Below are 17,324 nucleotides of genomic sequence, written 5' to 3'. Positions count from 1 at the left end.
AAACAACATAAAAATAGAAAAAGCAGTAAGCACTGCAATACTTATCAAAAACACTGTGTTGCCATGGTTTTGTCCCTCTGACAATTTTGAGTGTTCCTGATAGATTTTTTTTCATGCTGATTTCAGAAATGACTTCAGATTTTTCCTATCATGTATGGTTTTGGAGAAATGATATGAAACATTATAATATTCTGTTATAATTCTAAAAGCTCATATATGAACTTTTTCTGAAACAGTATATTCTGAATTTCCCACTGAAATCACATAAATCGCTGATCTACACATATGCAAGCACTTATTATGCGAATTCCGCGCAGGCGCAGTGAATCATTCGGCTGACCGTGTACGGAGCATGCCACATCTCCTGGGCAGGAGAGGAAACAAAAGACAATACTGACATACTTAGAGCATGGCTGAATGGATCATGACCTTCAATGCCATTCGCTGTCCCAATGATATGGGGAGAGCAGAGAGATCATGTAACAGATTGCTACTTCTGCCTTACAAATATAACAGGATATTCAGCAAAGACCAAGAAATCAATAGAATATCCTAATCTTCCTTCAGCCATAACACCAGTGCCACACGATGAAAGTCTGTGTGTTCCAAAGCCGCCCAAAGTATGGACAATGGAGGACGACAAAGATGAACTAACAATGTCAGTGGAAAATAAAACTGCTGCAGACCCAGACTTTGAACCTTCAACATCTTATCCACATCTGTTCAGTCATGCTGATCTGAGTGACTTCGTGAGAGATTTGAAATTGTCAAAGAGGCAGGCAGAATTATTGGGATCAAGGCAACAAGAACGGAATCTCTTATTACCAGGAACAAGAGTTTCTGTTTTCCGCACTTGTCAAGAAGACCTTAATCAATTTTTCAACCATGTCAACAGTTTAACCTTTTGCAATGACATCTTGGGGTTGTTTGGTGCTCTTGGATGTGAAGATGACCCGAAAGAATGGCGACTGTTCATTGACTCGTCAGTTTTAAGTCTGAAGGCTGTTTTACTACACAATGGAAATATCTATCCTTCTACACCTATTGGACATGCCGTACACATGAAAGAAACGTATGAGAATATGGAGTTACTGTTGATCCACAATTAATTATAGAAATTATAACTGGAACATATGTGGTGATCTAAAAGTTGTTGCACTTCTTCTTGGACTACAGCTTGGATATACCAAGTATTGTTGCTTTATTTGTGAGTGGGACAGTCGTGCACGAGAAATGCACTATTTCAGAAAGGACTGGCCACGCCGCGAAAACCTGGTTGATGGACAGAAGAATGTTAAATATAATCCTCTCATTGATCCAGCAAAGATATTTCTCCCTCCTTTGCATCTTAAACTTGGGCTTATGAAGAATTTTGTCAAAGCAATGAACAAAGAATCGGAAGCCTTTTCTTACTGGCGACAGAAATTTCCAAGAATGAGAGATGCAAAGATTAAAGAAGGCATTTTTATTGGCCTACAGATCAGAGATATAATGAATGACAGTAGCTTTGAGGGTCTTTGGCAAGGTACTGAACAAGTGGCAAGGAGAGCCTTTAAAGATGTAACCTTCAACTTCCTTGGCAACAGCAGGGCACCAAACTTTGAACATCTCGTGGATAACATGATCACAGCATATCACTTGATGAAACGCAACATGTCACTAAAAATGCATTTTCTACATTCTCACTTGGACTTTTTTCCAGCCATTCTTGGTGCCGTTAGTGATGAACACGGTGAAAGGTAAGAAAGTGAAAAAACATGGTGAAAGGTAAGAAACTGAAAAAACTGGGACCACAGGTGGTCTTCTCTTCCATCCTCCCAGTGGATGGCCATGGAACAAGGAGGTGGAATAAGATTCTGCAGGTGAACAACTGGCTACGTCGATGGTGCTGTCAGCAAGGATGTGGATTTCTAGATCACGGAGTGAATTACCTATATGATGGACTACTTGCTAGAGATGGGGTGCACCTTACGAAGACTGGAAAACATGTATTTGGAAGTCGCCTTGCTACACTCATCAGGAAAGCTTTAAACTAGAACAATGCGGGAAGGGAAGCAAAAGGCCAGAAAAAGCCATACACCTGACAAATGCTATTGAGAACTCTGCTATTAGAAGTGGAAAGGAAGAACAAAGACAAAAGAATCTAAATAATAAAAATATTGGAGAAAGAGAAACCAATAACAAACTAAAATGTTTCTATAATAATGCACAAAGCATGGGAAACAAACAAGAAGAATTGGAACTACTAACACAGGAAAAGAAATATGATGTCATTGGAATCACTGAAACTTGGTGGGACAATACACATGATTGGAATACAAGACTAGAAGGATACAACTTATTTGCAAGAAACAGACTTGATAAACGAGGAGGAGGTGTCACATTGTATGTTAGAAACGCGTATATCTGCACAGAGATTGAAGCTTCAGAGACTGGGAGTTCTGTGGAAACTGTTTGGGTAAGAATACAAGGACAGAACAATGGAAAGGACACCATTGCAGGCATTTACTACAGGCCGCCTGTGCAAGCTGAAGATATGGATGAACTCTTTATGCATCAAATGGCCGAGTTCTCCAAAAAATATGACATAGATGTCATGGGAGATTTCAACTATCCAGACGTTTGTTGGGAATCTCTCTCAGGCAAAACTAACAGGTCAAGGAAATTCTTATCCTCTCTTGCTGACAACTTTATCTTCCAAAAGGTAGGGGAGAAAACAAGGGGAACTGCTACCTTGGATCTAATCCTTATAAAGAGGGAGGAAATGGTTGAGGACGTAAAAGTGGCTGGGACCCTAGGAGGTAGTGACCATGCTGTTTTAGAATTTTGGATAACTAGAGGAGGAAGACCTGTGAAGACTCAGACGTCAAGGTTAGATTTCAGAAAGGCAGATTTTAAGGGGTTCAGAAAGAGAAGTGGAGGGATCCATTGGCTGGATATCCTTAAGGACAAAAATTTCCAGGAAGGATGGGAAATCTTGAAAAATGAAATTCTCAAAGCACAATCGTTAACAATTCCGAAAAGAGGGAAGAATAGAAAGCATTTAAGGAAACCAGGATGGATGAACACAGAACTTAAGCACATGCTAAAAAGGAAGAAAGAAATGCTTATAAAATGGAAAGAGGGAGGCATATCTAAAGAAGAATATAATGCTTTCTGCAGAACCTGCAGGGCACGAATCAGATTACTAAAGCTGACAATGAATTGAGGCTTGCAAGAGACGTCAAAAGCAATAATAAAGGATTTTGGGGATATGTCAAAAGTAAAAGAAAAGTCAAAGATGCTATAGGATTTCTACAGGATGAAAATGATGAAATGGTAAGACAGGATGTTGAGAAGGCCGAAATTTTAAATTCCTATTTTGCATCTGTTTTCTCTCAGAAAGGAAATGTAACATCAACTGTTCTTCACTGTCCTATTAAGGGAATAGAAGAATCCAGGATAACTATAAACAGAAATATAGTGAGGAAACACTTAGCTAACCTAAATGAATTCAAGTCTCCAGGTCCAGATGAATTACACCCCAGAGTACTGAAGGAGATAGCAGAAGAAATTTTTGAACCGCTCTCCATAATCTTTGAAAATTCTTGGAGAACAGGAGAAGTCCCAGAAGACTGGAGAAGAGCAAATGTTGTTCTTATCTTCAAAAAGGCGAAGAAGGTGGACCCAGGCAACTATAGGCCGGTGAGTCTGACTTCTATACCAGGAAAGATCTTTGAACAAATTATTAAACAACATGTATGTCAGTACCTGGATAAGAATGAAGTGATTAAAAAGAGTCAGCATGGGTTTGTAACTAATAAGTCATGTCAGACTAACTTAATTTCCTTCTATGACAGAATCACTGATTGGGTGGATCAGGGAAATGCTGTAGATATAGTATATCTTGATTTCAGCAAAGTATTTGACAAAGTATCTCATACAATCCTTATTGAAAAAATGACTAAGTATGGAATGGACAAGGCAACTGTTAGGTGGATTCATAACTGGCTTAATGATCGGACCCAAAGAGTGGTCGTAAATGGCTGCACATCCAGTTGGAAGAATGTCTCAAGTGGGGTACCACAGGGCTCTATCCTGGGCCCTGTATTGTTCAACATCTTTATCAATGATTTAGATGAAGGAATTGAGGGTAAACTGATTAAATTTGCTGATGACACAAAGCTAGGAGGGATAGCTAATACTAGAGAAGAGAGAGAGAAGATTCAAAAAGATATAAACTGGAGCAGTGGGCAGCAACTAACAGAATGGTTTTTAACAGGGAAAAATGCAAAGTACTACATCTGGGCAATAAAAATGAAAAAAGCATGTACAGAATGGGAGGAATAGGGCTATGCAACAGCACATGTGGAAAAGACTTGGGTATACTAATAGATCACAGACTGAATATGAGTCAACAGTGTGATGCAGCAGCAAAAAAGGCAAATGCAATTCTAAGATGTATTAACAGAAGCATACAGTTTAGATCACGTGAAGTCATTATTGCCCTCTAATCCTCTTTGATCAGACCTCATCTGGAATACTGTGTCCAGTTTTGGGTGCCACATTTTAAAAAAAGACATCAACAAACTGGAGCAAGTTCAGAAAAGAGCGACAAGAATGGTGACCGGTCTGCAAACCCTGTCTTATGAGGAAAGGTTGCAGGATTTGGGAATGTTTAGCCTGCAAAAGAGAAAACTGAGAGGAGACTTAATAACTGTCTACAAATATCTCAAGGGCTGTCACATTGCAGAAGGATCATCTTTATTCTCATTTGCACAAGGAAAGACTAGAAGCAATGGGATGAAACTGAATGGGAGGAGACACAGATTAGATATCAGAAAAGACTTTTTGACAGTTAGAGTGATCAATGAGTGGAACAGGCTGCCACGAGAGGTGGTGAGTTCTCCTTCAATAGAAGTCTTCAAACAGAGGCTGGACAGATATCTGTCTGGGATGATTTAGCGAATCCTGCTTTGAGCAGGGGGTTGGACCAGATGGCCCAGGAGGTCCCTTCCAACTCTACGATTCTATGTAAAAAAAAAGACATTGCGCTGAAGGAGAAAAGGTACCAGGGAAAGTGGAGTACGGCAATGCTGGCTGACTATTGCTGGAATCTTATTCAAGAAGGATCTGACACGGATTATAAACGAAAGTCATCTGCAAAACACTTTTTAACAATTGCTTTTGCTACTGACATCGATGCACATGTACGCAGTGTCTCGGACATCATAATGTAGACTATATACTGTTGTTTCTTAACCCCTTACTGCCAGCTGACGGAATAGTCCATCAGCTGGCAGTATCCCCTGCTTTGAGGTGTGCTCCGGCAGTGAGTGTGACATCATCATGGTGGCGTGATGCTGGCATGGTGTCGCAGGAGACCAGCTAATCAAAAGAAGAGCTGTGAATGCCACCAGATACAAATCTGTTTTGAATTCTGAATATGGCTACCAAGGTCCTGCAAATTTATCTTCTCTGAATTCCTTTTCTTTTTTTCTGACCCAGTAATGTCCTTGACAATTTCTGTTTCACCTGGCTTCCCTACCCTACAGTGACATGTAAAAGTTTGGGCACCCCTGGCCAAATTACTGTTATTGTGAACAACTGTTCACAACTGTTCACAACTAAGCACGTTGAAGATGAAATGATCTCTAAAAGGCCTAAAGTTAAAGTTGACACATTTCCTTTGTATTTTAGTTAAAAAAATTATACCATATAAAATTGTGCATAAGCCGACCCAAGTATAAGCCGAGGCACCTAATTTGGCTCGAAAAACTGGGAAAACATATTGACTCGAATATAAGCCAGGTATGCATTGTCCCCTCATCCCTATCCTTGTATGCATGGCTCCCCATCACTGCCCTTGTTTGCATTGTCCCCTGATCCCTATGCTTGTATGCATGGTTCCTCACACCTATCCTTGTATGCATAGCTCCTCATCCCTGTCCTGTTATGCATGGCTACTCATCCCTGTCCTGCTATGCATGGCTCCTCATCCCTATTCTTGTCTGCATGGTTCATCATCCTTATCCTTGAATGCATGACCCTCCTTGAGAGAGGCATAAAAATCCTACTTAGGCTACTTTCACACATCCGGTGTGTGGGGTCCGGCGGCGTGCGGCGAAAAGCCGGGCCGCCGGATCCGGCCTGCAGCCGTGACACCGGATGTGTGTGCGGCGAGACGATACGGCTCGGACATTATTAAAGGAGCCGCAGGACGAGGTGGACAGAGGCAGCCAATGAGACAGCTGCTGAAAGGGAGGTGAGGGGAGGGGAGGAGAGGGGATGGGAGGGGAGGGGGGTGGAGAGAGAGAGACATAGGGGGTTAACACTTAGTGTCCAGGCAAGAGAATCTCTCTCTCTTGCCGGGCACTTGTGGGGTTAACCCCACAGAGAGATCTCTCTCTCTCACCCAGACACTGTGAGTGTTAACCCCACAAGTGCCCGGCGAGAGAGATCTCTCACAAGTGTCCGGGTGACAGAGAGAGATCTCTCTCTCTCTCGCCGGGCACTTGTGGGGTTAACATTCACAGAGTCCGGGCATGCGCTGTGGAAAAAGCCGGTCCGGCGCTGCAAAAAAACGTTACATGGAACGTTTTTTCCAGACGCCGGACAGGCTGTTTTTGCCGGATCAGGCAAAAACCGGATACGCCGCATAGGTATCCGGCGCGATGCGGCAATAATGAAACTGAATGGGGGAAAAAACGGATCCGGTGGCAACTGGCGCCGGATCCGGTTTTTACACTTTTCGCCGCATCGCGCCTGATGCTGAAAACCGGATGTGTGAAAGAGGCCTTACCGTCCCTGCACACCCTTGCAGCATCCTTTTCCAGCTTCCAGTAGCTCCTGCGGCCAGCTGATCATGTGACCCCGCTCATTAAGGTAATGAATATTAACCTTGCTCCACTCACCGGGAACATGTGATAGCTCAGCCACAGGAACTGCTGGAAGCTGAAACAGGATGCTGTGAGGGCATGAAGGGAAGGGAAATGGGAGGTTTTTTTTTACAGCTGCTGGAGGCCGACGGCTGTAACTGTGTGTGCTATAAGAGAAATGAATATTAATTGCCAGTGCAGTGAATATTCATTTCTCTTTAGCAGCGGGCACAGTTACAGCCACAGACATAGATACCACGGCACTCAAGAAAAATTATTATAGTCGGTGCTCAAGTTGGGTATCCAGCCCATCAAATAGTAAAATAAGACTTGCCACTCAGTTGTGGAAGAAGTTCAATTCCTTTTATTGTACATCCAGACAAAAAATGAATGTTGAACGTTTTCAGTCCATCTCAGCACCTTCATCAGAATATTTCCATAGCGCAAACTAGGAAGAATATCCTTAGATATAAAATTCAAGTGGTGTAGCACATAGTCCGGAAGTGCTGTTCAACTGGATGTACTGTAACAACTAGAATAAAAAGAGAGAGAAGCCAGCGCCGCTTAAGGATAGAACGCATAGCATAAAGTGCATATGCACATAATATCTAACTGTATTCAAAATGAGATATTTGGCAAAAAAATTGATCAATTCAATTGAGCCACCCCGCCGCGCCAAGGCAATCTCGTGGGGGGTCCTACTCTACGTTTTTAATAAATACTGTGCCATACGGCCTCCTAAATACATTAAAAGCAGGACCACATTAAGTGCAATCCGTACCTGAGCATATCTTGATCGCTCCCATGAAGCCAGATAAAGCAAGTGCAGATGAAGGCCAACCAGGTCTGAATGTAGACATGTCAGGTTTAGCCTCCACACATTGCCCAACCAGGAAACATAGATGAAGGGCGATGCAGGCTCAAACACAGGTGCACAATTAAATAACGCTTGGGGCAGGGTGGGGCTGCTGTGTGTGTGCACAGCAGCCTAGATCCATCACAGTGAACACAGAAAAAATGGCGAACATAACCCAGCGCGCACGGCAAAAGTGGTGGTCAGCCACATACCAACATGCAAAAAAAAGAGAGAGGAGCCAGCGCCGCTTAAGGATAGAACGCATAGCATAAAGTGCATATGCACATAATATCTAACTGTATTCAAAATGAGATATTTGGCAAAAAAATTGATCAATTCAATTGAGCCACCCCGCCGTGCCAAGGCGATCTCATGTGGGGGGTCCTACTCTACGTTTTTAATAAATACTGTGCCATACGGCCTCCTAAATACATTAAAAGCAGGACCACATTAAGTGCAATCCGTACCTGAGCATATCTTGATCGCACCCATGAAGCCAGACAAAGCAAGTGCAGATGAAGGCCAACCCGGTCTGAATGTAGACATGTCAGGTTTAGCCTCCACACATTGCCCAACCAGGAGACATAGATGAAGGGCGATGCAGGCTCAAACACAGGTGCACAATTAAATAAAGCTTGGGGCAGGGTGGGGCTGCTGTGTGTGTGCACAGCAGCCTAGATCCATCACAGTGAACACAGAAAAAATGGTGAACATAACCCAGTGCGCACGGCAAAAGTGGTGGTCAGCCACATACCAACATACAAAAAAAAGAGGAGAAAGTGGCTCAATTGAATTGATCAATTTTTTTGCCAAATATCTCATTTTGAATACAGTTAGATATTATGTGCATATGCACTTTATGCTATGCGTTCTATCCTTAAGCGGCGCTGGCTCCTCTCTTTTTTTTTTTTTTTGTATGTTGGTATGTGGCTGACCACCACTTTTGCCATGCGCGCTGGGTTATGTTCGCCATTTTTTCTGTGTTCACTATGATGGATCTAGGCTGCTGTGCATACACACAGCAGCCCCACCCTGCCCCAAGCTTTATTTAATTGTGCACCTGTGTTTGAACCTGCATCGCCCTTCATCTATGTTTCCTGGTTGGGCAATGTGTGGAGGCTAAACCTGACATGTCTACATTCAGACCTGGTTGGCCTTCATCTGCACTTGCTTTATCTGGCTTCATGGGAGTGATCAAGATATGCTCAGGTACGGATTGCACTTAATGTGGTCTTGCTTTTAATGTATTTAGGTGTCATTTCAGCGCTCCTGTGACCGTGCTTTTATTTCCAAGTCTCATTTTACAGTTACAGCCACCGGCTCCTGCCTCCTGTGACCAGCTGCTCCACCGCTTCTCTTCCCCGCCGGCTTCTGGAACGATGACTTGTGTATAAGCTGAGGGGGGCATTTTCAGCACAAAAAGTGAACTGAAAAACTCGGATTATACACTAGTATATATGGTATATATTTTCGTCTTTTACATTTTAAAAATTACAAAAAGGAAAATGGGCTGATGCAAAAGTTTACGCTCCCTTGGAGATGTGTGTGCTCATATTACTTTGACCAAGGTTTCAGACCTTAATTAGCCTGTTAGGGTTATGGTTTGTTCATTATCATCATTAGGAAAGGCCAGGTGATGCAAAGTTCCCAACTTCCATAAAAATACAGCGTGCTCTAGCCTTGTGCCAAATACCAGCAGCAGTGGGTTCTTCTAAGCAGCTGCCTTGCACTTTGAAAATGAAAGTGGTAGAGGCCCACAAAGCAGGAGAAGACCACAAGAAGATAGCAAAGCATTTTCAAGATGCCCTTTCCTCAGTTCAAGATGTAATTAAGAAATGACAGCTAACAGGAACATTGGAGGTCAAGATAAGCTCATGAAGACCAAGCAAAATGTCAGTAAGAGCTGCTCATCGGATTGCTAGAGAGGAAAATCAGAACCCCCACATGACTTCAAAAGACCTTCAGAAAGATTTAGCAGACTCTGGAGTTGTGATACATTGTTCTACTGTTTAGAGACACCTGCACAATTATTGCCTTCATGGAAGAGTCATCAGAAGGAAATCTCTCCTGCATCCTCACCATAAATTTCAGCATCAGAAGAATGCAAAAGAACATTTAAACAAGCCTGATCCATTTTGGAAACAAGTCCTGTGGACCGATGAGGTTAAAATAGAATGCTTTGGCCACAATAATCAAAGGTATGTGTGGAGAGAAAAAAGCACACATAATTTCAGGAAAAGAACATCTCACCAACCATTAATCATAGAGGTGGATCAATCATGCTTTGGGGTTGTGTTGCAGCCAATGGTACAGGGAACATTTCATGGGTAGAGGGAAGAATGGATTCAATGACATTTCACCTAATTCTTGATGCAAACATAACACCATCTGTCAAAAAGCTGAAGTTGAAAAGATGATGGCTTCTATAAATGGATAACGATCCTAAACACAAATCAAAATCCACACAAGACAACCTGAAAAGGCTCAAGCTGAAGGTTTTATAATGGCCCTCACAGTCACCTGATCTGAACGACATTGAAAATCTGTGGCTAGACCTCAAAATAGCAGTGCATGCAAGACGACACAGGAATCTCACAGAACTGGAAGAATTTTTCATGGAAGAATAGATAAATATCCCTCAAAGAAGAATTGAAATACTCTTGTCTGGCTACAAAAAGTGTTTACAAGCCGTGATACTTTCAAAAGGGGGTGCTACGTGGTACTAACCATGCAGTGTGCCTAAACTTTTAAATCTGCCCATTGTCGTTTTTGCAACTCTTATAATGTAAAAGATGAATATATATACTGTATATATATATATATATATATATATATATATATATACAGTCATATGTTAAAGTTTGGGCACCCCTATTAATGTTAACCTTTTTTCTTTATAACAATTTTGGTTTTTGCAACAGCTAGTTCAGTTTCATATATCTAATAACTGATGGACTCAGTTATATTTCTGGATTCAGATGAGGTTATTGTACTAACAGAAAATGTGCAATCTGCATTTAAACAAAATTTGACCGGTGCAAAAGTATGGGCACCCTTATCATTTTCTTGATTTGAACACTCCTAACTACTTTTTACTGACTTCCTGAAGTACTAAATTGGTTTTGTAACCTCACTGAGCTTTGAACTTCATAGCAAGGTGTATCAAATCATGTGAAAAGGTATTTAAGGTGGCCACTTGCAAGTAGTTCTCCTATGAAGAGTGGCATCATGGGCTCCTCAAAACAACTCTCAAATTATCTGAAAACAAAGATTATTCAACATAGCTTTTCAGGGGAAGGATACTAAAAGTTGTCTCAGAGATTTAACCTGTCAGTTTCCACTGTGAGGAACATAGTAAGGTGTTATGAATGAGTCACCGCAGGAGGCAAAAACAGAAATACTAGCTAAGTCCGGAAAACCAGAGAAGTTGGCAGCTATCGGATTGCAGACCCCTGAACCTATCAACAACAACTAGCAGTAGTCGTGGGGGGTTCCTACGGTGCCCTAGATCTCTCGATCACAGCCGGAGAACTACATAGACTAAAGACAGAAAGGGAAATCTAAACTGCCCCAGAGCAGACCCCAAAGGAATAGGCAGCCCCCAACATATAATGACGGTGAAGCAAGATGAAAAAACACTCACACAGATAGAAAGATAAGCTGAGCAAATGATGGGGCCCAAGCTAACTAAATAGGACAGGACAGGAAAGCTGCTGTCTGCAATCCGCCAAAAACCCTATCAAAACAAGGGCCAACAGGCTCATAGGGAAAAAGGCCCTGAAGATGCTAGGCTTCAAAAAGACTATATCAGCACTCAGGTATTTTCTGAAGACAGAGCAAAAAGGAATTCAACTCACCCCAGCAGGGAATGGCAGAAATTCAGAAAAACAAGGCAAAACAAAACACAAATGCAAAAAGCAGTGCAGAAAACTTAGCTTTTGAGGAGCAGGAATCAGACTGGTCTTCTAGAATCCCTCAGAGAGATCACCAGCAAGGCAGAAGGGCGTCGGCTGCCTTATATCCAGTCAGCAATTCCCGTCACCCAGTCATCATCATCATACCCAGGTGCTTGGTAATCAGCCTCACTACCTTCCTTCACCAGAAGAGGGAGTTCATCAGACCTCAATGGTGAAGGGGAAAATGAGCTCACAACAGTAAGGAAATGGAAGAACACAGGTACAGTTCTTGTTAAGCCCAGAAGTGGCAGGCCAAGAAAAATATCAGAAAGGCAGAGAAGAATGGCGAGAACAGTCAACGACAATCCACAGACCACCTCCAAAGACCTGCAGCATCATCTTGCTGCAGATGGTGTCACTGTGCATCGGTCAACAATACAGCTCACTTTGCACAAGGAGAAGCTGTATGGGAGAGTGATGCGAAAATAGCCGTTTCTGCAAGCACACCACAAACAGAGTCGCCTGAGGTATGCAAAAGCACATTTGGACAAGCCAGTTACATTTTGGAAGAAGGTCCTGTGGACTGATGAAACAAAGATTGAGTTGTTTGGTCATACAAAAAGGCGTTAAGCATGGAGGCTAAAAAACACAGCATTCCAAGAAAACACTTGCTACCCACAATAAAATTTGGTGGAGGTTCCATCATGCTTTGGGACTGTGTCGCCAATGCCGGCACCGGGAATCTTGTTAAAGTTGAGGGTCGCATGGATTCAACTCTGTATCAGCAGATTCTTGACAATAATGTGTAAGAATCAGTGACGAAGTTGAAGTTACGCAGGGGATGGATATTTCAGCAAGACAATGATCCAAAACACCGCTCCAAATCTACTCAGGGATTCATGCAGAGGAACAATTACAATGTTCTGGAATGGCCATCCCAGTCCCCAGACCTGAATATCATTGAACGTCTGTGGGATGATTTGAAGCGGGCTGTCCATGCTCGGCGACCATCAAACTTAACTGAACTGGAATTGTTTTGTAAACAGGAATGGTCACAAATACCTTCATCCAGGATCCAGGAACTCATTAATAGCTACAGGAAGCGACTAGAGGCTGTTATTTTTGCAAAAGGAGAATCTACGAAATATTAATGTCACTTTTATGTTGAGGTGCCCATACTTTTGCACCAGTCAAATTTTGTTTAAATGCAGAATGCACATTTTCTGTTAGTACAATAAGACTCATTTGAATCCAGAAATATAACGGAGTCCATCAGTTATTAGATATAAGAAACTGAAATAGCTGTTGCAAAAACCAAAATTGTTATAAAGAAAAAAGGTTAACATTAATAGGGGTGCCCAAACACATACATATATATATATATATATATATATATATATATATATATATATATAACTTTAGGCCTTTTAGAGATCATTTCATCTTCAACTGGCTAACAATAACAGTAATTATGAGGTGCCCAAACTTTTACTTGCCCCTGTACATTTTTGGCTGTGGTTTTGTTCTTGTCCCCATCTCTCTGGTTCTGACCCATACCCCATACTCAGCTTACTCCACTGATGAGCAGCTACTCCGTGGCTGCAACCCGGGGACCCCTGCATCAGATTCCATACAGGGATGAAACGATGAAAACCAGGGTGCTCATGGACTCTGGTGAGCAAAGTGACCCCACAAAGTTTGTCCTTGAAAGCATATTTTTTAGTTGATGGATTTCTGACAGTATTCTGATGACATCTGGCAAACGAGCTATGTCAAATTTGACCTCCCAGCTGTTTTGCATCTGTATTAGGCAGTCAGTGTGGTCATTTTAATTCTATCTATTTATATAAAGCATTAGAGAGACTGGACACATCTGCAATGCTTCCATTTGACATTGTTCACATGCAGCTAAAATACAGAACATCGAAACTTTACAGCCAATCTATATCAAAAATGTTAAAAAAAATTTTTATGAAGATCGCATGCAAAGTTCCCTCATTTTTTATTCAAGAATCATTGAAACAATATTAAAATGGTGGCAAAGATGGCGAAACCTTATAATATATAGGATGCATTCTTATCCTTTTAACTTGGTTAGTAAAAGATGTAACGACCGTATATATTGTCCCATCATAAATTACATTCTATCACCTTGTCAAGCAAGTCGGAGTGCAAAAGTGTGTATCACAGTCATTTCATGCCATCATAAGACTGAAAATCAGCTTTCAAGCAATAAAGTTATACAGTGAAAAAAATTGACCCAAAACGTGTCAGCGCCTGAAGCAGCCTTAGTATAAAATGATAGAAATAATCAGAAAGAGCTCAATCACTCCAGTCAATGTTTATAAAGTTCTGCTCTTCTTTTTTTTTTTTTTTTTTTTTACCAGTGAGGAAAGTCACCTTGAGATCCTTGGGGGCTAGAAAGTGTCTTTCAACTTCTGGTATGGTTTAGAAAAATAAAAAAAAAAGTGTTTGCAAATGCAAAAGTGCTACAGATGAATGAAATAAAACATGGTGAACTATGGCTGAATAGAAAAACACATGAACAATGACAATGAATTTGGAAAGTTAACCCCATTCACTGCCAGAGGAAGTTTGCAGCTGCTTGCAAATTTCCTCCAGAAAGGAAGCGGTTACGGGTAAAGAGTGGGCAAAATACAACAGAAAAATATGCAAATTAGTAAGTTATTTTTTGCATATGATTACAAGCCACCTCCTTCTTCCCTTATCCATCTTTCTTCACTCCCCCTTTTTCTATGGTTGTGGTTTGCAATTTTTATTGGTCACATTTAATTGCACGATGGGGGCTAAGATACAGTAAAGGGATTTCCGCTTTGTCTTTATACAAGGCTAGGCAATTTTTGTAGAGTCATTGTTCTAAATATAAAGTCTACTAATGGCTTTTAGAGCATAATAAGAGTTGCCTTTGGACAGGCGGCAATAGGGGTTCTCCAGAATGAGAAAAACATGGCAGCTTTCTTTTAAAAACAGCGCCACACCTGTCCACAGGATGCAAACGGTATTGCTGCTAAGCTCAGTGGAGCTGAACTGCAATACGGGATACAACAAATAGACAAGTGTGACCCCGGTTCTGGAAGAAAATGTTTTTCTATATCTGGCATATAATGTATAAAACCTATGGAGGGTCTATATATCAAAGCTAACTTGAGAATTATACATTATCAACTGCTAGCTTAAAAAACTATTTTTAAGATTAAAGGGGTTTTTCCACGAACAAAGTTACTTGTAATCAATATCTTAATCAACAAGATCTTGGAATAATAATCATTTCCACAATTGGATGTGTATAAATAAAATGTTCCTGTGCTGAGATAATCTTATAAATGTGCCTCTGCTGTGTACTGTGTAATGGCTGTGTCTGACCGTACAGGATCATGGTCAGATCATACCACAGCTCCGGGTCAGGGGGGACGCAAAAGATTCTACAGACAGGACAGCACGGGATCACAGCTGATTTTGTTTACATGTTTCGAACACAACGTGTCCTTTCTCAAGCTGAAATGTTTTGCCTCACAGAAAGAATCATTTGCTATCCCATGCTGTCCTGTCTGTATACTCTTTTGCTTCCTCCCCTGCCCAGGAGCTGTGGTATGATCAGACCACGCCCCTGTGTGGTCAGACACAGCCATTACACAGTACACAGCAGGGGCACATTTATAAGATTATCTCAGCACAGGAACATTTTTTTAAACACACCCAATTGTGGAAATTATTATGATTCCAGGATCTATTGATTAAAATGTACTTTATTTATGAGAAAATCCCTTTAATATACTGGATTTTTAGATATGCAATATCTGAGAAATCATAGTTTGTTGGTCACCCACTACTATAATAAGAGATTTAGCCGTATTGTTATCCCACCAAGCAGGTTAGATAAAATTGTAACTTTATTTTAAAGACTCCCCCCAAAAATGACCATAATATAGGTAACATTAAGATGGCCATGTAAAATAATTACTAGAGAATTTTCTCCATTAAGCGCAATAGGTCAGGTTTTCTATTGATTTGTGCTACATTTTGATGCAAATTGTTGCATTTAGTTTTAGATCTTTTTTATGATGTGCTAAACATTTTTGCTTGAAAAGGGGACATGGCTTTGCGGGCAGGATTTGGCTTAAAATGTACCAGTGTGCACCACCATATTGGTGTTTAAATTTGGAAGCAAAAAAAGCAGCAGAAAATATGTCACCTAAGAGGTATTATAAACTTGGTCTGAAGTGTCTTAAATGGAAGCAGTTTATTCCTATATAATCTGACAGCAGCGTGATGTAGAGACAAAGACGCAGATTCCAGTGATGTGTCACTTAGTTTACAATTTTTCTCGGCTCCAGATCTAGCTGGGCTCAGTTGTCGTCCCACCCACATCACAGTTTGATGTGTACATTGTATAGTGAGAGATCAGCTAATCAGTGTTGGAGGCTTGACTGGACTAGGAGGCACAAGGCCAGTTGTCCTGTAGTAATAATCTCCTGCTAATAAAACACTGATTGTATTGACACAGTAAAAAACATAACCAAGTAAGTGACATATTCCTGCAATCAGGCTCTCTTCTACAATATCATGGTGCCTTCAAATTACACATCAAAATCCTGCTGACATTTTCCTTTAAGATGTGTCAAATTTCTCATCCATCTTTGGCCACTGTGATCCAACTGGCACATTTTAAGACTAAATATAGGACAGGATGAGTACATTCGGCCATTGTTTTTACTTGATAGACCCTCCTACATTTATTTGTTTTAACATGGCCAATCTATGTCTATTATCTTCCTTTGTTCAGGTCAATAGGGTCTTCAAACTGAAAGTTAAATGTGCATGGTAGATCATGAACACTAATAGTGGCATTGGAGGAAGGAGGAAGAAGATAGGAAGAAGTTATAGTGCCTACGAACCGACCGAACACTTAGGCTTTTTCTTACTCCTTCGTTTTTTTTCCAGACGTCTCAATCGCTTTTCCTCTCGTCTTCGAGCCTCTTCTGCTTCTTGATGCTGTCGGCACTTGTGGAAGTTCTCTACCACTACACCCACAAACATGTTTAATACAAAGAAACTAACAATGAGCAGAAAAGAGATGAAATAGAGTAACATCCAGGGGTTGTGGTTTGTAATAGGCTGGGAAAAAAAGAAGAAAGGCAAAGCGTTAAGGACTATTTCCAGCCATTTTATTATTCTTTGTTTAAATCTTTTCTTTTTAGTTTACTAAACAAAAGCCTTTCGGTGATTTGTGAACGCAATCGGCAGCTTAACGGCACATTCTAATTCTAAGAGCAGATGTAAATATAAACTCAGAATGGGCTAACGATAGCAGCGAAGAAGCACAAGTTTCTAAATCTGTTCCAGTTTTATTCTTTTGAAATAATCGCCCCATAAATGGAACTGAAGGTAAAGTGATTGTGAAATAGTTTAGAAGACCATACAGCACTAAATCAATTCAACTGGGAATAACAAAGCAAGAAGAGAACTTTGGCACAGTAAACAAAGGAGTGGCAGCACTCAATGCCAAGCAGCAGCTGCAAAAGCAGATACAATTTTAGGGTGCATAAAAATAAAAACAAAATCTGCGTTCCAAATTTACCATTGCCTCAAAAAGAAAATTGCTAGTAATGTATTAGCTTAAATATTATTTTTAGCTTTGGGATAAGGAATATATAAGACCTGGAGCAGGATCTAAGGTGGTCAACTAAATTGATA

The 17,324-nt window shown here is 41.0% G+C and overlaps 1 protein-coding gene across 1 annotated transcript in view; it reads right to left on the bottom strand.

Annotated features, from left to right (window-relative positions):
* Positions 1–17,324, bottom strand: part of CACNA1I (calcium voltage-gated channel subunit alpha1 I) — a 665,843-nt gene that overhangs the window by 189,662 nt on the left and 458,857 nt on the right. Inside the window, exon 23 of the mRNA XM_073549592.1 lies at positions 16,553–16,745. Within this exon, the coding sequence (XP_073405693.1) occupies positions 16,553–16,745 (193 nt within the window). The remainder of the gene's footprint in view (positions 1–16,552; positions 16,746–17,324) is intronic.

The sequence above is a fragment of the Dendrobates tinctorius genome, unplaced genomic scaffold (genome assembly GCF_039654945.1).
Source record: "Dendrobates tinctorius isolate UK_male_01 unplaced genomic scaffold, ASM3965494v1 ptg000159l, whole genome shotgun sequence".
Classification (NCBI taxonomy): Eukaryota; Metazoa; Chordata; class Amphibia; order Anura; family Dendrobatidae; genus Dendrobates; species Dendrobates tinctorius.
This window is presented reverse-complemented; position numbering and strand designations above follow the sequence as displayed.